Here is a 21,336-nt window from a genome sequence, read left to right on the forward strand (position 1 = left end):
GATTCAACCCAGATTTGTGACTGGGGGTGAGTGTCTGAAAAGTTTCAGCGCTCTGTCCATCAACTCCTTTGCTTTGCCAGAATAACAACCACCACCTCAGGAAAAAGACTGAAAGCAACTCGCTGCTGCCACTCAATCTTCACGCATGGAGGTATAGATTATGGAGGTACAGACTGCAGAGGCCCAAGTGCAGAACCGTGCCCTCCTGCTCTGGCAGTAGATCCTCTCGAAGCAGCAGCTTGATCGGAAGACAGATGTGTAGGCCCAGAACTTCTGTACACCACACCCTCCTAGCCCGATCTGAAGCCACTAGAAAGACTTGGGCCTGATCAGTCTTGATGCGCAAGTTACTTATCTTCGGTAACAATATATCTGTAAGAAACATTAGTTAGTGTTCGATTCCTTACCTTAGAATATCCCTAGGTGTCAGACTAGATCCGGAAAGTTTCGTCAGCAGTACCCCTGCGCGTCGGTAGGCTTCGTCTGCGGCTCCGCGTCCGTCGTCGTGATTGCCAGGATGACGTCGCTGGAGTACTTAAACGCCGCCCTCGTGCGCGAACGTCAGTTCTGAACATAGCTTTCTGTGCCAGGAACGCAGAGCCATGCAAGAAACCGACACTGGTGCCATGAAACTAGGGCCCTGAAAGGGATGTCCTTAACCCTAGATATCGGTTCGCAGAACGGTGAGGATGGGTGGGGAGGTAAGGAATCTAACACTAACTAATGTTTCTTACAGATATATTGTTACCGAAGGTAAGTAACTTGTGCATCTGAAGGAAACACGTTAGTGTTAGATTCCTTACCTTACCTTAGAATAGATACCCCAGCAATACCAACCCTGGTGGTGGGTCTGCAAACCAAAATCACACCAGAAAGTCCTGGAGAACTGAACGGCCTAAGAAGCCGTCTCTCCGGATTTGGCTGTCCAGGCAGTAATGCTTGGCGAACGTGTGCAGGGAGGCCCATGTAGCTGCCTGACAAATGTCCTGCAAAGGGACTCCCCGTCCCAAGGCAGCAGTAGCCGCCGTGGCCAGAGTGGAATGGGCACGCAGCCCCTCAGGAGGATCCTTTTTAGCCAAGGAATAACAGATCTTGATGCACAAAACGACCCACCGAGAGATGGTCCGTTTGTGCACCGCCTGTCCCTTCTTAGCGCCCACGTAGCCAACAAAAAGTTGGGCGGAAAGAAGGTGGGCAAGGTAATGGTCTGGCTGATGTGAAAGGCAGTAACCACCTTGGGTAAAAAAGAAGGACAAGTCCTCAGAACAACCTTGTCCGGATGGACAGAGAGGAAAGGAGGCTTAGAAGAAAGAGCATGGAGCTCACTCACTCTTCTGGCAGAGGTGATGGCAACTAGGAAAGCAGTCTTGCGAGTCAGAAGACGAAGAGGACAGTTATGAAGTAGCTCAAAGGGAGCACACATCAGATAGATTAACACCAGATTCAAGTCCCACTGAGGCACTACAAGGGGAACAGGAGGAAACATGTGAGTAAAGCCTTTCAAGAATATATTCACAACAGGGGACTTGAAAAGAGAAGGCTGATCAGGAAGCCTCAAGAAGGCTGAAACAGCTGAAAGGAGGCAAGTCAAATGGCATCAACTGTCGCTGCTCAATCTCCACGCATGTAGGTGGAGGTTGGACAGGTTCGGGTGGAGGACCGTCCCCTGTTGCTGCGACAGAAGATCCTTCTGAAGAGGCAGTCGAATTGGGGGATCGATTGACAGACTGAGTAGCTTGGGATACCAGTATCTTCGTGCCTAATCCGGAGCCACAAGGATGACTTGGGCCTGGTAGCGCCTGATCTTCTTCTGCACTCTGGTCAGAAGTGGTATAGGCGGAAAGGCGCATAAGAGACCGCAACTCCACTCGCGACGAAAAGCGTCTCCGAGTGAGTGCCGCCTTGGAAATTCCAACACGCAGAATTGATGACATTGCACGTTCTCTTCGGTGGCGAATAGATCTAACCAAGGCTCTCCCCACTGCTGAAAGGTCCGTGCACCAGGTCCGAGTTCAGACGCCATTCGTGATCCATCAAGCACCGGCGGCTGAGCTCATCCGCACTGGCGTTCAGAGAACCTGCCAGGTGTTGAACCACCAAGGTAATGCCTTGATGTTCCAGCCATGTCCAGAGGGGCAGAGCCTCCTGACATAGGATCCTGGACCCCACCCCACTCTGTTTGTTGCAACTCCGGATCGCCCGCAGCTCTTAAAGATTGATATGGAGCCGGGACTCCGACGGAGACCAAAGGCCTCTGATCTCCGCCTCTCCCAAGTGGCTACCTCATCCCAAGAGGGAAGCATCCATCACCACTGTGTGCCGTGGTTGGGGAAGGGAGAGAGATCTGCCACTGACCCCATCTCGATTCGTGAGCCACCACTGCAACTGTTGAGCAGTGCCCTCCGAGATCTGGACATGACCGGACAGGTTGCCCTGATGCTGCGCCCACTGGAACTTCAGGTCCCACTGTAGAGCCCGCATATTCCATCTGGCATGTATCACCAGCAGGATGCAGGAGGTCATCAGGCCCAGGAGCCGTAGGGTAATCCTGACTGAAGCCCAGGATTGAGGCCGAAAGATCAGAATCATAGCCTGAATTTCCCGGACTCGCTGCTCAGGGGGATAAACCCAAAACAGTGTCGAATCCAGGACCGCTCCGATGAAGGGGAGCTTCAGAGAGGGGCTCAGGTGCGACTTCGGCACGTTGATGGAGAATCCCAGCGACTGCAGGAGGTCGGTCCTAGTCTGAAGGTGGCCAACGAGTGCTTGGGGCGAGCCCGCCTTCAACAATCAATCGTCGAGGTAGGGGAAGCCTGACACCCCGATCTGCGCAGGTGAGCCGCGAACACAGTCATCACCTTCGTGAACACCCGAGGGGCATTTGTAAGGCTGAAGGGGAGCACGGCAAACTGAAAATGCTCCTGGCCTACCGTAACGCCGGTGGGCTGGCAGGACGGGGATGTGAAAATAAGCGTCCTGCAAGTCCAACGCTATCATCCAGTCTCCAGGGCCTAGGGCAGCCAGGACCTGAGCCAGAGTCAGCATCTTGAACTTCTCCTTCCGGAGGAAGCGATTGACGTCCCGGAGGTCCAAGATGGGGAGCAGGCCCCCCTTGTCCTTCTTGGGGACAAGAAAGTAGTGGGAATAACAACCACCCGGGAACGCACACGATGGCCACCTTGGCCAAGAGGGTCGCGACTTCCTGTTGGAGAAGAACCAAATGATCCCCCGACATGCGGTGGCACCGAGGTGGCATGGCTGGAAGGGAGGACTGAAAGGGGAGGGAATAACCCTTGCAGATTATCTGCAGCACCCACTTGTCCAATGTAATTTCACGCCAGTGGTGGAGGACCCTGCCACCAACCGGCGTGGGTGCTCCCTAAAGCTCGGATTAGGAAGGCTTGGAGGTGGAAACAGCGGGGGTAGGGGTGGACTGACTAGCACGCTGGTTCCCAGACCCGACCCTGCAGAAGCCACGGCCGCACCGAGGCTGGTTCTGCACAGAGTTGCTGGAGGAGCGTGCCTGGGTGCCTCAGCCCTGGCCACGAAAGGAACGAAACCCAGGAGTGGCAGGGTTCTTTGTAGAAAGACCCAAGTCCTTGGCCCGTGAGTCCTTAAAGTGCTCCAGTGCACTGTCGGCCTCATCGCCAAAGAGGCAGGAGCCATCAAAAGGCATGTCCATGAGCGAGCCCTGGACATTGGGAGAGAACCCAGTCGAACTCAACCAGGTGTGGCGCCGCAACGCCACAGTTGTGGAAATTGCCCTGTTTAACTAATCCGAAATGTCCAAACACACCTGATGGCAAACTTAGCCGCATCCTTACCCTCACAGCAATCGCTTGGGAAAGGATAGCCTGGACCTCCTCAGAACACTGAGGCAAGACCTGAGAAACGGAATCCCACACTGCGTGGAAGTACCAGCCCAAGCAGGCGGTGTTAACCGACCGCAGCCCTAAGCTGGTCGAGGAGAACAACCTCTTACCAAATTGTTTCAGCCTATTAGCGTCCTTATCCGGCAGAGCCATGGGAAAGGCACTCTGCGCCGTCGAGGCCTGAATGACCAGGCTCTCAGGCGTAGGGTGAGTGGTCAGGGAGGCGGGATCGCCAGGCAGGGACGCCTGGCGACATTCTTATCCACTGGTGCCCCTGTGGCCGGCCGTAACCAAGTGCTCAAGAGGACTCCGGTAAGGGCCTCATTGAAGGGAAGCAGCGGCTCCGACGAAGTAGACGCCGTCTGGAGTACCTCTGTAAGGAGGTTGGTTTTGAGGGCTAGCGTAGGGGTGTCGAGATTGAGAGCCTCCGCAGCCCGCCGGAGCACCATGGTGTAGGAAGCACCCTCCTCCATAGTAGGTGGAGGAGAGGCAAACCCCGGGTCAGAAGAGACATCGAGTTTGCCTGTGTCTTCTAGGTCGTCCCCCCAATCTTGCTCGGAATCACATTGCCGGGCAAGAGGGTCCTCGGACCCGTCCCAGTCGTTGTCCACCTCTGGCATAGAAGGAGCCGGTTGCGGCGGCAGAGCCGGAGTCGGGACGAACGGCGTCAGGAACGGCGCCGGCCGGGGCCGCCTCCCAATTAGGATCCCAGGCCGGAACAAAATGGTCCAGGAACTGGGGCAGGGGTGGGATAAAAGGCACCCAGAGCGGCGCCGGGGCTGGAGCCGAGGGTGGGGCCGGAGCCGGCAGCGCTGCACCTCGTGGCGCCGGGGCTGGAGCCAGCGGCGTAGGATCCTGTGGTGCTGGAGCAGTGGTGGAGCCGCCGGGCAAGCAGGATCTGGACGCGGGGCCCGAATGCGGGAGACCAGGGCCTAAAAAGGCGGTCCACGGCAGCAAGAAGCTCTTGCATCTGTTCGGGAGTCGCCGACAGACCCGGGTATGACGGGTAGGCCGAGGGACTCCCTGGCTTCAGAGGAGCCGCAGAGGTGGAGCCCCTGTCCCCCTCGTCCGCCTCCGAGGAGCGACGGGGGGACGTCAGAGAGCGAACAAGCTTCTTCAACTTTTTTTATGGCATCGCTTACCGGAATCCGAAGGCGAAGCCTTGGTGCCCGAGGAGCGACGGCTCCGGTCCCGCGAGCGGTCGCAGGAACGACCCCTGGACCCAGAGCGGTGGTGTGACGAATGCCAAACCTCCAGCTATTTCCGACACCGCTCCCGCATGGCTTTCGGGGCCATAGCTTAACAGTCCTGGCAGACCCGGGAGTTGTGATCTGTCTCCAGGCAGTAGAGGCACACATCGTGGGGTCCGCCACCGACATATTACGGCGGCACGTTCCAAAAGACTTAAAGCCGAGCATCCCTACGTGCACCAGGAAAAAAAGGGGGGAGACAAAAAGTCTCAAAAGTGACTAAGGCACGTGCTCAATCCGGATCTGCGCTTGCTGATGCGGAAAAAGAAAGAACTGACATTAGCGCACATGGGTGGCGCCTAAGTACTCTCTGTGACGTCATCTCGGCGCTTACAACACCAGTGACGGATGCGGAGCCGCAGGACGCCACCTACTGACGCGCAGGGGTACTGCTAAGCAAAACTTTCCGGATCCAGTCTGACGCCTGCATGTTGTTTCAGTGATTGGCATGAGCGTCACCACCAGTCTTCTATCTGCGCTGGTGGGTTCAGTATCCCTGTCGGTTTGATGGGAATCAGTGTGGACCTTGGGTCAGTGTGAAAGTCTGTACTGGAGTCAGTATCAGCCCAGACTCTGGTCCCAAGGGGCCAGGCATTGCTTAGGATGATCTGCCAGTGGCAATTCAAGTGAAAAGCCTGAGGACACAGTAGAGGTACTCAGAATTGCACCAAATATTTGCAGAGTGGAATCCTGGGAGGCTGCGCTCTCCTGAGGGGTCAACGACAGCCCAGAGATTTCAGGGTGTGACGCTGATCAGTTCTGGAACCAGGGATTTTGAAGGGGTGCGATGCTCATCATGATGCCCTTGCAAAATCTATTTAGAGCTAGAGTGGCAGTGTGGTATTAAGTTCTGTGTCATTTTTTTGTGTTTGAATTTGGACTTTGACTTACTCAAAGACTTTGAGAAGGAAAAGGATTGTTCACAGGAACTGCCTTGTGAGCAAGACCAGGCCGGCTTTGAGCGGGAGCAAGACCTGTGCTTTGACCACAACCTCTTCTTGTGCTCATTGATGTAGAGCTTTACCTCCCGTTACACGATCGCCATCAGGTGCATGAGGGGACACTTGCCACACGACTTAAAGAGTTGTGATTGGATCACAGGCACCAAAGACAACTCCTGCAGGTCCTTGACAAAATCTGCTTCCTTCTGTCTCAGTACAGTTTGAAGCCTATAGTCTTGGCAATCCCAACACACTCTCAAATAATTTAGGACATCATCAGAGATCAACAAACGTTAGGAGCTGTGTATCTGCACTGGAGAGTATTAAAGAAAGAAACTGATGCCACAGTGCAGGAGTGGCACTTTTATGCAGCTGTCTATTTTGGGGTTGTACAGAGCCAACATGAAGCTGCACACCACCACCCGATGGCGTGCAGCACTGCTGTTGAAGTTCTCCAGTTATAATCTGAGGTTTGGGGTATTTAAAAGGTGAGGATACTGCATTTAAAGTATCCAGCAGAAAAGTGAAATTCATTGTGGTTGCCAGTTATCTCTCAACTCTACAAACTTGAAGGCCAACTAAAATCTGCTTTACCAAAAATTATTAAATACAAGTTGCTGCACAGTTTGTGGCTTGACAGGAACCTATGAGTAAATTGTACTCCTAATGTAAAATGGACTCTAGCAAAACCCCTGTTTTTGAAATGTCACTCTTTACTTTCTCTTGATACTTTCTGGCACTTTGGTTCCTCAGTTACTACTTCCTGTTTCTTCACTGCAATCATCTAAAACGGTATCCCAGAGGTCTGGATTCTCTTCCCAGCTTGCATCTGTTGCCTTAGCTTGCAAACCTTAACCTTCTTGCAACCACTTAGTTTATCATTACTAATTCATGGCCAAAGCATATATATCTATACACAGCTCCTTCAATCTTGTACTTAACAAGCAAACATTCCTCCTCATTCTATGTTATTTGATCATTCAGTTATTTATAAAGCCCAGCAAATCACACGTGAGGGGCTCAAGGCGCTGGAGTGGATAGCTGCTGTGTGGCGTTTTTTTCATTCAAACAGCCAAGTCTTGAGTTCTTTCCTGACTTGCTGGAGAGATGGGACGGTCCCAAGGTGCAGGGGAAGGTTGTTCCAAGCTTTGGCTGCCAAGTGCGATAAAGAGCGTCCTTGGATGTTGGTTCAGCGGCTCTGAGGGGTGTCTGCAAGGAAGAGCGAGGCAGATCAGATCATAGGTGTCTTGTTGGTTGGTGGAAGGTCGTGGGTTTGTTGATGTACGCTAGTCCGTTGTTCAGGGCATTGCACATGTGGGTCAGCATCTTGAACTACCGAACATTGCACTCTCCTTGGTCCAAGGAGAGTCTCCCTGATGCACTCAATGTGATGTTTGGTTCACTCTCACACTTCAGTAATGCGGGTCTTAAATCGGCAAGTGTGCACTGCTTGTGAGAAGGTGTAACCGACTCACAAGATTTTCACAGATCACTCTTGTGCTCAAATGTTGTGGGTCATAGACCGGCCATTGTGCGGTGCTTGTGGAGAGGTGTCACCACAAGTAATTGCCGATTTAAGACCCACATTACTGAAGTAGGAGAGTGAATTGTGAAAGTCACTGTACAGCCCCTGAAGAAGGGCATCTGTGCCCAAAATGCATTGGGCATTAAGAAGTGTTTGGTTTATTATTTAAGTTATTATGAAGAAATAATAACAGAATTGATGAACATTGAGAATACAACTCCGATGTCAAGAATAAAATGATTGATCACCCCCAATAGTTTCATGAAGAAGTTTTTTACACATGGAATAACAAACTAAACATCGCATTGAGTGTATAAGGGAGATGCTCACTGTGTTGCCGTATTCCAGCCTGCCGGTGACGAGGGCCTGCGTGACAGTCCTTCTGATGTTGACTGAAAGCCAACTGAACATCTTGCGGAGCATGCGCAGGGTGTGGAAGAAGGTAGATCAGACTGTGTTTATCTGTTTCTTCATAGATAGCTTGCTGTCCAGGATGATGCAGAAGATGTGGGCATGGTCTGTCGGGGATGGGGTGGGCAGAGTTCCGCAGGCCACCATGCGTCTTTATTGTTGTTCACAAAGATGAGGACTTCAGACTAGTCTGTGTTGCATTTTAGACAGCTGTCCTTAATCCAGTTGGCTATTTTCATCATACATCTGTGGAAGTTAGCTCTGGTGGTAGAGGGGTCTTCTGACTGCGAGAGGATGAAATGGGTGTCATCGGCATAGGAGATGATGTTGAGTCACTATTTGTTCAGTGTTGCTCTTTCATTAACTCTGTAATATTTTTCTCCTTAAGAAAGCATATGACCTCAACTAAATCAATAAAGACTAGCATCGATGCCCTTCATTTTAACAACTCGCGCTTCTTACTAACCCTCTCCAATTACATGTTATTTAGATATTCCATGTATTATGATATGTTCAGTTTTCATGAAAATCACATTTACAGTACTGTTGAAAAAAATGCTGTATAAAATCAAACTAGTATAAAAAACATTTTGTGGATAAAACTCCATGTGATTAACTTTTAGGCATGTTTATCAGAGATTAATCTGTAAAATTCAGCAATGCACATGTATAAAGACCAAGGCCGTTTACAAGTAAGTACCTTGTACATCCTCCTTCTGTTTCATCTTCGGGATTATTGCCAAGTTTCCAATTCGGCCTAGGCATGCCCATTGGCTGCTGTGAAAGATGCTGCATATGAGGAGGGTGATGGTGTGGAAATGCTATGTTACCCTGACTGAGAAAGGCATTATGCTCATTCCATTGTTGTAACCTTGCTTGCTGCTGCTGCCTTAATGTTTCCAAAGCCACATTTTCATGTATGCGATCTGCAAAACATTATTTAAGTGTGAAATAATGCAATGTTATGATTTTTCAGCAAGTCTGTTTCAGATGAGGAATCAAACTTTTCTAGCAAGAGAAACTCAAACTAAAAACACCAGAGAGAAATTTAGATTTATGTAATTGACATTCTTCATTAGCAGCAATTTCATTTATGTTTAGACACATTTGCGATAACCTTTATGAGCATTTGCTGGAAAGTGAATGTGAAATTACCTATCAAGTCATGCCAAAGGTGGGGCCCGAGAAAAGGAAGTGATTCATCGAGTCCACCTACAACCCATCAAAACATCAAAACATCTTGTGCCCTAAAAGAAGCACCATTTTCTTGAAACTAATGGGTGGTTGTCACATTTAAAAGTTATGGGATAATATATTTAAATACAATTAAATATGCCACGAGAGATTTTTCAAGCCACAAATTACAAGACGAAATGTTGCAATTATAATTGTATATGCTTAGCTGGGCAACAAATTATTGGTTATAATGTAAGCTGATTACAAAGAGAACCATTGACCTGTAATTTGGTGTGATGAAACACATTTTTATAGTTTTTAAAAACGTGTAGTTATTAAAATTTAAGATGAAAAGTTAACAGATAACATTTAAGTTTTCATACACAGATTTTTTAATTCGCCAGGTACAGTTTGAAGCTATTGACTGTGCCTTTCTATTACCTATGCTATCCCCTCTTTACCTGAGGTAATACATTACAGGGACCTTCAAAGGTCGTCAAAATCTGTCTCCAGTTATCCAGATCATAAAGTAAGAGTTAACTTACCTTCGGTAACGATGTATCTGGTAGAGACGATTCTAGCCGCAGTTTCCTTCACGTAGAATTATCCCCAGGCGTGAGACTGGATCCAGAAACTTTTTTGCCACAGTATCCCTGCGCGCCGGGGGGCGGGGTGACATCACGCGACTCCACCCAGGCGTCGTCAGCGCACATGACGTCAGCGAGGTCACATAAAACCCAACTCGGCTCGCCTACGTCAGTTTTCTTCCGGGAACTTTTCCGCACCACAATGCGTAATCACCAGGTAGAAGCATTGGAACAGTGTGCGAAGAACAGAAAAATTGGAAAGAAGCGGTGACTAACCACACCACACAGAATAGTGGCAACACTGTAGAACCCAAAGACAGGAAATAAGAAAGAGCAAGCAGAGCCCTGCGCAGCCACCCTGTCAGCACATAGACAGCCTCCCACTCCAATGCCCCAGAGGCAAGGAACATGCGTAAAGTCATGGTACACGTAGTAAACAGACAGGGACAACAACTCTCCACCACCCCAACATAGAGGGCAACCACCACAAGGGACAAGGCAAGGCATGGCATGGCCAGATGACCTTTAATCAGGGGATAGCACTGGAATGAAGGGAGGGGAGGGAAGGACAGGGATAGAAAGCAATCTCCTCCAAGCTTTGAGTAGCCAGAGCAGCAGGGCACCGGAACCCATCCTCCAAGAACCAGGGAGGAATAAACCGCCCCCAGACGGAGCGACCCGTCAAGAACAAGGAAGGCACTCACAGGAGGCACAGCCCCCCACCGGGAGGCGAGTACCAAATACCAACCCAAGAGTCCTCGCAGAAAAGGGGAGGAAGGGCGGGCTGTGAAGGAATCTGCGGCTAGAATCGTCTCTACCCGATATATCGCTACCGAAGGTAAGTAACTCGTAAATCTGAAAGAGACTACTAGCCGCAGATTCCTTCACGTAGAATAGATACCCTAGCAATACCCCCTGGGAAGGAGGGTCTGCAAAAGGACCCCACCAGCCACTAGAGAACAGAGGGCCCCAGGGGACCAGGTCCGTGGACCAGGAAGAACCTCGTCCCTGCCAGGCAAGGGGAACCCCCACAAGCAGAACCCTACTGACACCAAGGGGATGTAGGAGGGAAAAGAAGGCTGAAGAGGCTCGTACACTCACAGCAAAGGAACCAAAGGCAAGGGCGGAGAGGCCGAAGCATCCCACTCCCCCACAAGGCAACACAACTTCCGCCCAAGACCTAAATAGGAAAACGGAAGAAGAAGCCTTGAGGGCCCCAGGAAACGAGGGAAAAGAAGGCGTACCCAGTCCAGATTGAGAGAAGCCTGCTAGCCAGAACAGCACCGGTAGTCAATCCGCCAGAAGCAGGAAGAAGAAGAACAGCCCGAGTCCCCAGGAAGGCAGAGTAGGCAGCACCTGGCAACGGAGAACACAGAACCATCCCAGACCTCAGGACAGGAGCAGGGAAAGGAGGGGATGCCCAGGCACACCATTACGAGTGGCCGCGCACACGACCTCAAGGACCAAAAGCAACCTACACAACCGCCATGGAGAACCGGCACCTAAAGACGACCAGAACCCTCCAGCAGAGCACAAGCCATATGACCTAGGGTATGATAAGCCCCAAACATGGGAACCCTCTCCGGAAGAACTTCCGCAGTAGAGGAACAAACAAAAGAGCCACGAGGAAAAAAACACCCCACAAAAGGCTTGGCAAGTAGCCCAATCAAGCAGAAGGCCTAATCTCAGGGCCAAGTCTGCGCAACAATTTCAACACATAATCAACAAAAGGGCCGTCTAGCAGCCAACAATGCCAAAGTCCCAAGAAGAACGCAATGGCCAGAAAACGCACTCCACAGTCAGAACAACCGGCCTAAGGCGGCCCAGACTCAACCCGACTCAGGAATCACTAAGGAGGGGATGGAGAAGGAGGATGATAAGGCAGGGGAGGAGGAGCCCTGCCAGGAGCCTCTGGATGGCGGAGTCGGCCGGGGCATGGAACAACATACTGTCATCAAACGGAAGATCAATGAGCCGCTCCAGAATATTCCCTGGGAATACTCCATCCCGAAGCCAAGCATGGCGACGGAGAGCGATCGAGGAAGCCATGGTCTGGCCTAACACCTCGGAAATATCCAGGGCGGAGTGGAAAATAAACACCGCCAGCTCCCGGCCATCCAACGCATGATGCCGTTAGTCCACCTGAGCACCCTCCTGGGACGCTGCAGATCCCAGAAACTCAGCCGAGTCCCACAAACAGGAGGAGGCCCGAGACAGCACACACAAGGTGTTCAGAGCCCGCAGGGCAGCGCTGGTCGAGGCGAACATATTGCGCCCCCAAGAGTCCAGCCAGCGGGCCTCTCGGGACGGCGGAGTCAGCAGTGGCGGCAGGGAGGGAAAAGTAGTCCCCAAAAGAGCACTGGAGGCAGAAGGGTGAAGGAAAAGGCACACTGGGTCACGCGGCACCAGGAGATGCCGGTGCAGAAGATGCTGAGGCACCGGATACCCTGAGACAGGACACCTCCAAGCCCCCATCAAGGAAGAAAGAAGTGAACCTTCACACGAAAGCTAGATTTCCCTCCCACCAGAGCCCTGGTGGAGGACCTCGAGTAGATGGTCTGCCAGAAAGTGAGCCAACGGGTCACCCATACGCAGGATGCCAACAGCCGTGGACACCGCGTGAACGAAGGCCGCACCCGCCTCCGTAGGGCCCAGTGGCAGAAAGCAGCTTCTCTGTGTGCGACGGCTGCAAACTAAGGCGGCAGTCCCCGAGGCCAAGCGGGGTGGGCAAGGGCCAGAACTGGAAGCCAGAAGGAACCGACGAAAGAGGGACCTGCTCTTCCGGCGAACACCTCTCCCTCAGGAAGGGCGGAGAGCCGCACTTCGACGCCAGTGAAAAAGACACCACACGGCGACCTGTCTCCGGGGAGGGGAACACCAAAATACAGGCGGCCGCCGGAGAAGGAGCGTCCGAAGACGAATCTGCAGCACCACCCCTGTGCGGTGCCGTAGAGTCCGCCGCCCGAGGCGGAGTGCCAGCACCCTCCGGCGTCGCCGGACCAGGTTCCTCCCAGGCGCCCCGCACCGGGGACCGGAGTGGAGACCGGAGCGGGGCTGGAGCGGGACCGACCCCGGAACTGCGCCGATCCAACCTCCACCGAGGTAGCCATCCGCGCAGGGGAACAAGATGGCCATGCTAACCGCAGCCCACAATGAGGCGTAGATCGCTCGGCAACCCATGAGGCGGTGCCAGGGGTGATTCCACCTCCGACTCGACTCCAGTCGAGGCAGCTACCTGCGGTGGAGGACGAGAGCGGCCCAGAGAGGGGTGAGGGGTCCTCACCCTGCCTCGACCAGGAGCAGGGCGACCCCTGTGGCTCCGCACGGTCCAACTACTGCTGGCGCCGTCACCTCGGCCTTAGACAGGAACACCCTGTCAAGGGACCGAGAGGGTCTTGGGGATTCGACTAGAGCCCCGGCGACCTCCAACGACGCCACAGGGACTGCTGCAGGAGTTTGCGGCGAGGCAGAGACGCCGTGGCCTGAAGGAGGTGCCCCTGCGGAGCCGCACCCCAACAGAGCCACACCCTTAAAGCCTGGATCCGAACCAGTCGGCGCCAGGGCGGGAGCCGCCGAAAGTGCCGCGGAGGGCCCTGCGCAAGAAGGGGAGACGCCAGCGAGGCCTGAAAATACACTGAGTATGTCTCCATTTGGACTCTTGACACCCCAACACCGGGGAACGGTGGATAGGATGACACTCTGGGCTGCATCACCTGAAGAAAGTCCACGCCCCCGGTAGGCCGGAACCCAGCACCCGGGGATAAACTGCGACACTTACCCACGGGGGACCGACGCTCACGTGACATCGGAGAAGGGCGAGGACGACGACCGCAGCCGAACCTGAAGCTGTCCGCCGAAGCAGACCAAGGGGAGGACGTCTACCTGGAGAGAAGCGCCGGAAGAAGCTTCATGCGGCGCTCCAGCCGCGACTTCAACTGTTGACAGGCCTCGCAGTCGGTAGTGCAGTGATCCTCCCCCAAACACCACATGCAAATGAGGTGCGGGTCAGTCGCAGACATAAGAAAACCACAAAAAGTACAAGTTTCGAAGCCCGAAGGCATTCGCACACTGTTCCACCAAAAGAATGGAGAAAAAAGGGTCCCGAAACAGGCCCGTAGCAAGCCCGGATCCGCGGTGCACGCAGAAAAGGAAAAAACTGATGTAGGCGCGCCTTATGTGACCTCGCTGACATCATGTGCACGAACGACGCCTGGGCGGAGTCACCTGATGTTGCCCCGCCCACCCGGCGCGCAGGGATGCTGGGGCAAAAAAGTTTCCGGATATAGTCTCACGCCTGGGGATAATTTTACGTGAAGGAATCAGAGGCTAGTAGTCGCCATCAGATCCATTTTATCATCCGTGCATACAATAAACATTCTTCTATCACAGTGAATTCAACATCTGTGCAGCACCACTTCTCCAACACACAGCCATTTCTCGCTCACAGGGGCATTCAGATGTTCTACAGTCAGGGAAATAATCAACACAATTTTCAGTTAAAACCTGTACCCAATCGATGCCCAACGTCAATCATTAGGGAGTGATGTGCTCATGTAAACGTAACCCCCATCTGTAATGCAACTTCCAGAGCAAGCTTTGGAGTTTCCTTTCCATTAGAAAAAAACAACAAAAAAACATCAGAAAACCAGAGTAAATAGTATCTGTTGGTCTTTGCCCTTTTTGGTTGAAGTTCAACACATTTTTTACCTTCCCCCTGGACCTTTTTTCTGCCATGGTGTTGGCAACTTAGATGCTTTGGGCACTTTGCCACTGCTGATCAGTCAAAGTGCAAGTGCTCTCTGTAAAGTGTAATGGTAATTGGTTGTCCATCATTGGTATGTTTGCCTTACTAGTAAAATCCCTAGTAAAGTGCACTGTGTGTGCCAGGGCTGGTAATGCAAATACTACTAGTGGGCCTGCAGCACTAATTGTGCCACCCACACAAGTAGCCCTAAAGAGAGAACTCAGGCCTGCCACTGCAGTGCCTGCGCGCCGTTTGTTAAACTGCCTTGTTGTCCTGACAAGTGCACCCACTTGCCAGGCCTTACCCTTCCCTCTTTATGCACATCAGATATCCCTATGGTAGGTCCAGGGTACCAACCTGGGCAGGGTGCAGTGTATGTGAAAGGTAGGACATGTACTGAGGTGTGTACCATGTCCTGACAGTGAAAACTGGCAAATTCAGTTTTCACTGTTGCAAGGCCATCTTGCCCATAGGACTAGTAAAATCCCTAGTAAAGTGCACTGTGTGTGCCAGGGCTGGTAATGCAAATACTACTAGTGGGCCTGCAGCACTAATTGTGCCACCCACACAAGTAGCCCTAAAGAGAGAACTCAGGCCTGCCACTGCAGTGCCTGCGCGCCGTTTGTTAAACTGCCTTGTTGTCCTGACAAGTGCACCTACTTGCCAGGCCTTACCCTTCCCTCTTTATGCACATCAGATATCCCTATGGTAGGTCCAGGGTACCAACCTGGGCAGGGTGCAGTGTATGTGAAAGGTAGGACATGTACTGAGGTGTGTACCATGTCCTGACAGTTAAAACTGGCAAATTCAGTTTTCACTGTTGCAAGGCCATCTTGCCCATAGGACAGAATGGGGGAGGCTGTGTAATATGCTTCCAGCCCATCTTCCCATAGGCTTAAGATAGAGAGGTGACGTTTAGTATACCTGAACTCACAATTTAATGACACATCTTTTTGTGAAAGTGGTTTTTGAAATGTGTGTTTAGAAAGCACACTTTTAAAAGTGACAGTTTTTTTTTTGTTCTAACAATTTTGTGCGTCCCTGCCTTGTTGTGGATTGACTGTCTGGATTTGAATGTGATAGGATCTGGGGAATGTCTTGACCCAGGGGAGGAGGCGAGACTGCAACGGGTTGCCACAGGCTGCTGATCTAACTGAAGAGAGGCAAAGGGACTTTGCTGTGTCCCGAAGTAATGTATGTAATGTGATCGAGGAGAGCTGGCTCCCTGTTGTAGAAACTCAGGAACATAAAAGTTTCCAAGTGTGTCTCAGTGACGCTGTGTGAGTGTGCTTTTGCAGCCAAAGACCTTTGTAAGAAATGCCCCATGATCGTGTGCACGCAGAGTCCAAGTGAGTCTCAGCGATGCTCTTTTCGTGTGCTTCGTGCAGCCTGAGACCTTTGTGAGGATTGTCCTATGATCGTGTGCACCCGGAGTCCAAGTGAGTTTCAGCGATGCTGTGTGCATGTGCCCTGTTGCAGCATGAGAACTTCGTGAGCAATTGGCACTTGACTGTGTGTCCCAGAGCAGTCTTGTTCTCTGTTTCGATCAAAAGTGTGATCAGAAGTACTGCAATCGTCACTGCCATTGGCGCAGACCGGCATCCCCAGAGGAGCAGTGAGAATTCAATGCCACCGGCCCGAGGCTGTCTTTGCCAAGGAGAGACCTTAAACCATCACCATCGGGTGTCCGAGTTCCACTGCCCAAGATCAACGAAGTCGCATCGGATGCCCAAGCCGCGAAGAGAGGAGAGCGAGATTGTACCCCCCCCCCCCCAGGGAACGCTCAGCGGGCGTGTGTGTCACCGCCTGGGGAGGGATGCGAGCTATGAGAGAAACGCTCTCGGCCTTTCCGATCTTGGCAGCGGGAGCCTCCGCTGAAGTCCGTATCGCGGCCAATAATTGCCGAGTAGTGGCAGTACCAGGGCAGGAGTGTGGAGCTGCACTTTGTTTTCCATCATAACAGTGTTGGGGGCATAGTTTGGCAGTAGCTGACCACGAGTCAGTAAGAGTGGCATAGAGACCATCCAGAGAACCGCGATCGGTGCCATTATTTTTGCATTACGGACTGCCTGATTGTTGCATTACGAATTGCAATATTTTTTCATTACGAACTGCCTGATGCACAAGTTACTACTTGTGTAACGATATATCTGTAAGAGACATTAGTTAGTGATAGATTCCTTACCTTAGAATATCCCCAGGCGTCAGACTGGATCCGGATTTTTTTTGCGTAGCAGTACCCTTGCGCGTCGGTAGGCGCCGTCTGCGGCTCCGCGTCCGTCGTCGGCGTCGTGATGACGTCGTCGGAGTACTTAGACGCCGCCTCAGCGTGCTGACGTCAGATCTTAGACACAGCTTTTCCGCGCCAGAAGCGCTGAGCCATGTTAAAAACCAACACTGGTGCCATTGAAACTAGGGCCCTGAAAGGGGGTAACCCTAACCCTAGATATCGGTTCGCAGAACGGGGAGGATGAGTGGGTCGGTAAGGAATCTACCACTAACTAATGTCTCTTACAGATATATCGTTACACAAGTAGTAACTTGTGCATCTGAAAGAGACACGTCAGTACTAGATTCCTTACCTTAGAATAGATACCCCAGCAATACCAACCCCGGTGGTGGGTCTGCAAACCAATAATCACACCAGAAAGTCCTGGAGGACAGAACGGCCAAAGAAGCCATCCCTCCGGACTTGACTGTCCAGGCAATAGTGTCTTGCAAACGTGTGCAGCGAGGCCCACGTAGCTGCCTGGCAAATGTCCTGCAAGGGCACTCCCCGGCCCAGGGCAGTTTTAGTCGCCGTGGCTCGGGTGGAATGAGCCCGCAATCCAACAGGGGGCTCCTTTTTAGCCAACGAGTAACATGCCTGGATACACAAGATGATCCACCGAGAGATGGTCCTCTTGTGCACCGCTTTCCCCTTCTTAGCGCCCGCGTAACCAACAAAGAGTTGGTCATCCACCCGGAACTGGCGTGTGCGATCCAGATAGAATGAAAGCGCACATTTTGGGTCCAGACGGTGGAGCCGCTCTTCCTCTTTAGAGGAATGCGGTGGCGGAAAGAAGGTGGGCAAGGTGATAGACTGCCCGATGTGGAAGGCTGTGACAACCTTGGGCAGGAAAGATGGCTAAGTACGCAACACAACCTTGTCCGGATGGACAGAAAGGAAAGGAGGAGTACATGAAAGAGCCTAGAGCTCACTCACTCTCCTGGCAGAGGTGATGGCAACCAGGAAGGCAGTCTTCAAAGTGAGAAGACGGAGAGGACAGTTGTGGAGAGGCTCAAAGGGAGCACACATCAGAAATGTAAGAACAAGGTTCAAGTCCCACTGAGGCATCACAAACGGAACAGGAGGGAACGTGTGTGTGATGCCCTTCAGAAATCGATTTACAATAGGGGACTTGAACAAAGAAGGTTGATCAGGCAGCCTTAGAAAGGCTGAAAGGGCAGAAAGGTAGCCCTTGATAGTGCCCAGAGCAGAGCCCTGCTGGGCAAGAGAAAGAAGGAAGAGAAGAACCTCAGAGAGAGGGGCAGCAAGAGGATCCACAGCCTTTGCTGTGCACCATGCCACAAATCTGTTCCACCTGCAGGCGTATACCGACTTTGTGGAGGGATGCCTGGCTGCCAGAATGACATTACAGACTTCAGGAGGCAAGTCAAATGGCCTCAACTGTCGCCGCTCAATCTCCAAGCATGGAGGTGGAGACTGGACAGGTTCGGGTGGAGGACCGTCCCCTGCTGCTGCGACGGAAGGTCCTCCTGAAGAGGCAGACGAACCGGGGGATCGACTGACATACTGAGTAGCTCTGGATACCAGTACCTTCGTGCCCAGTCCGGAGCCACAAGGATGACTTGGGCCCGGTCGCGCTTGATCTTCTTCAGCACTCTGGGCAGAAGTGGTATAGGCGGAAAGGCATACAACAGACCGCAACTCCACTCGTGTCGAAAAGCGTCGCCGAGCGAGTGCCGCCTCGGAAATTCCAATGCGCAGAACTGATGACATTGCGCGTTCTCTTCTGTGGCGAATAGATCTAACCAAGGCTCTCCCCACTGCTGAAAGAAGCCTTGCGCCACGTCCGAGTTCAGACACCATTCGTGATCCATCATGCACCGACGGCTGAGTTCGTCCGCCCTGGCGTTCAGAGAACCTGCCAGGTGTTGAGCCACCAGGGTCACGCCCTGGCGTTCCAGCCACTGCCAGAGGCGCAGAGCCTCCTGGCAAAGGGTCCACGACCCCACCCCGCCTTGTTTGTTGCAGTACCACATGGCGGTGGTGTTGTCTGTGAACACCTGCACTACACTCCCCCGGACAGAGGGGAGGAATGCCTTCAGTGCTAGACGAATCGCACGCAACTCCAAAAGGTTGATGTGGAGCCGGGCCTCCGCCGGAGACCAGAGGCCTCTGATCTCCGCCTCTCCCATGTGGCCTCCCCAGCCCTGGAGGGACGAATCCGTCACAACTACGTGCTCCGGTTGGGGAAGGGAGAGAGATCTGCCGCTGACCCAATCGCGGTCCGTGAGCCACCACTGCAGCTGTCTCGCAGTGCCCTCCGAGATCAGGACGTGGTCGGACAGGTTGTTGCCCTGATGCTGGGCCCACTGAAACTTCAGGTCCCACTGCAGAGCCCGCATCCGCCACCTGGCGTGATGCACCAGTAGGATGCAGGAGGCCATCAGCCCCAGAAGCCGCAGCGTCAACCTAACCGAGACCCGGGATAAATGCTGAAAGAGTGGAATCAGAGCCTGAATATCCCGGACCCGCTGTTCGGGAGGATAAACCCGAAACTGTGCCGAGTCCAGCACCGCTCCGATGAAGAAGAGCTTTGAGAGGGGCACAGGTGTGACTTGGGCACATTGAGGGAGAACCCCAGCTGGTGCAGGAGGTCTGCCGTTGTCTGGAGGTGGCTGACGACTGTTTGGGGCGAGCCCGCCTTCAACAACCAGACGTCGAGGTAGGGGAAGACTGAAACCCTTAACCTGCGCAGATGAGTGTGAGAAGTTGGCCTGATATATGATGCTCACTAGTTCTAGTGATCACCTTGTATCAGTCCAAACAACCCTTATGGTGATTGGTTGTAAGTCAACCTTACCACAGGGCACTTTGTGTGCCCCAGGCATGTCTCATTCCTTTCAGGCCTGTCCTACCTAATACACAAAATCCTGTCTGGGGTGGTGCTAGCACCTCCCAAGGCAGGAAACCCTTTGTCCAGGCCTCCCTCGCTGGAAGGACTCCCAGCAGCAGGAGGTCAGACTTGTGTCTGTGGTGGCACCATTCATTTTGTGATGCTGAGGCTTCGTTTAACTTTAACTGGGGTTCACCGTTACATACATGTCGTGTCCCTCTAGAAGGGTGGAATGCTACCCCCGTCGCCAGAATTGGCGAGGGGGTAGTATTCCAATTCTTATGACACCTTACTCGACATGTTTTGATAATGCTATACCAAAGTTAGCATTCAACCGCGAGGATTATAATGCACTTAAGAGTATATGGTATAGCGTTATCATGGAACAGCTATTAGGACTTGGTTCCGTAAGCTGCAGACAGGCTCAGCTCATGCTAGAGCACCATCTCACATAATTCCAAGCACTCTGCCTTCAGGATTGATAAGGCCTGCCATAGGAGTGACTGATAGGAATATATGTGTCCATTTTAGGGTTAGATATAGGTATACTATATCTATAGCAAAGGGTGATTACACCACCTTGCCCCAGCTGTCTTACCAGCCAGTTGTGTCTGTTTAGATGGCCAGCCAGGGGTGGCATTATACAGGCTTCAGCCCCTGGTAGGCCCTGGGTACACCTTTGCCCTGGGTACCTAAGGTACACTGTACAGGGACTGATAAGGTGGCCCAGTACCAATTGGTAAATGCACCTAAAGTACATGGATGTCAATTTAGAGAGAGAACAGCTAGGCTGTGGGTCCGATTAGCAGGCCCACAGCCGGGGGAAAGTCGTAAACCAGTGAAGCAAAAAGCAAAAATCTGGGGTGACCATAGGATTGCAGACCCTACTCTCCTACATAACCCCCCCCCACCCCCAAACTTAGGGACATTAAACTAACCTTGACCAGGTGAGTGTTCCTGTTCTAAGTGGAAATACCTGGAGAGACCATCTGCATTGCCATGGTCAGTCCCTGGTCTGTGCTCCACTGTAAAGTCCATCCCCTGTAGGGAAATGGACCACCTAAGAAGTTTGGGGTTTTCACCCTTCATTTGATTTAGCCACAAGAGGGGCTTATGGTCGGTCTGTATCTTGTAGTGAGTTCCAAACAAGTATGGCGTCAACTTCTTCAGGGCCCAAACCACAGCAAAGGCCTCCCTCTCAATAGCTGACCAGCATTTCACTCTAGGGGTCAGCCTTCTACTTATAAAAGCAATGGGCTGGTCATGACCATCAATATTCAGTTGAGATAGAACAGCTCCCACACCCAACTCAGATGCATCTGTTTGGACAATGAAGGTTTTGGAGTAGTCAGGACTCTTGAGAATAAGTGCAGTACACATGGCCTGCTTCAGGTCATCGGATGCCTTCAGACAGCTAACTGTCCACTGAACTTTCTTTGGCATTTTCTTGCTTGTCAAGTCATTAAGTGGTGTCACAATGGACCCATAATTTTTGACAAACTTTCTATAGTAACCAGACAGGCCCAAGAAAGCACTGACCTGTGTCTGGGTGGTTGGAGGAGCCCAGTCCTTTATGGCCTGTATCTTGCTCTCCAATGGTTGAACCTGGCCTCCACCTACAAGGTGGCCCTGGTACACAACCTGACTCTGCCCTATCTGGCACTTGGTGGCCTTGATAGTGAGGCCTGCCTTTTGCAGGGCCTCCAA

The 21,336-nt window shown here is 52.3% G+C and overlaps 1 protein-coding gene across 4 annotated transcripts in view; it reads right to left on the reverse strand.

Annotated features, from left to right (window-relative positions):
* HELZ (helicase with zinc finger) overlaps nucleotides 1–21,336 on the reverse strand; it is a 1,775,655-nt gene that overhangs the window by 150,548 nt on the left and 1,603,771 nt on the right. For all 4 annotated transcript variants that reach the window (XM_078654323.1, XM_078654320.1, XM_078654322.1 and 1 more), the window contains exon 29: nucleotides 8,700–8,925. In XM_078654323.1, coding sequence (XP_078510449.1) covers nucleotides 8,700–8,925 — 226 coding nt within the window. The remainder of the gene's footprint in view (nucleotides 1–8,699; nucleotides 8,926–21,336) is intronic.

The sequence above is a fragment of the Lissotriton helveticus genome, chromosome 7, assembly GCF_964261635.1.
Source record: "Lissotriton helveticus chromosome 7, aLisHel1.1, whole genome shotgun sequence".
Taxonomy (NCBI): domain Eukaryota; kingdom Metazoa; phylum Chordata; class Amphibia; order Caudata; family Salamandridae; genus Lissotriton; species Lissotriton helveticus.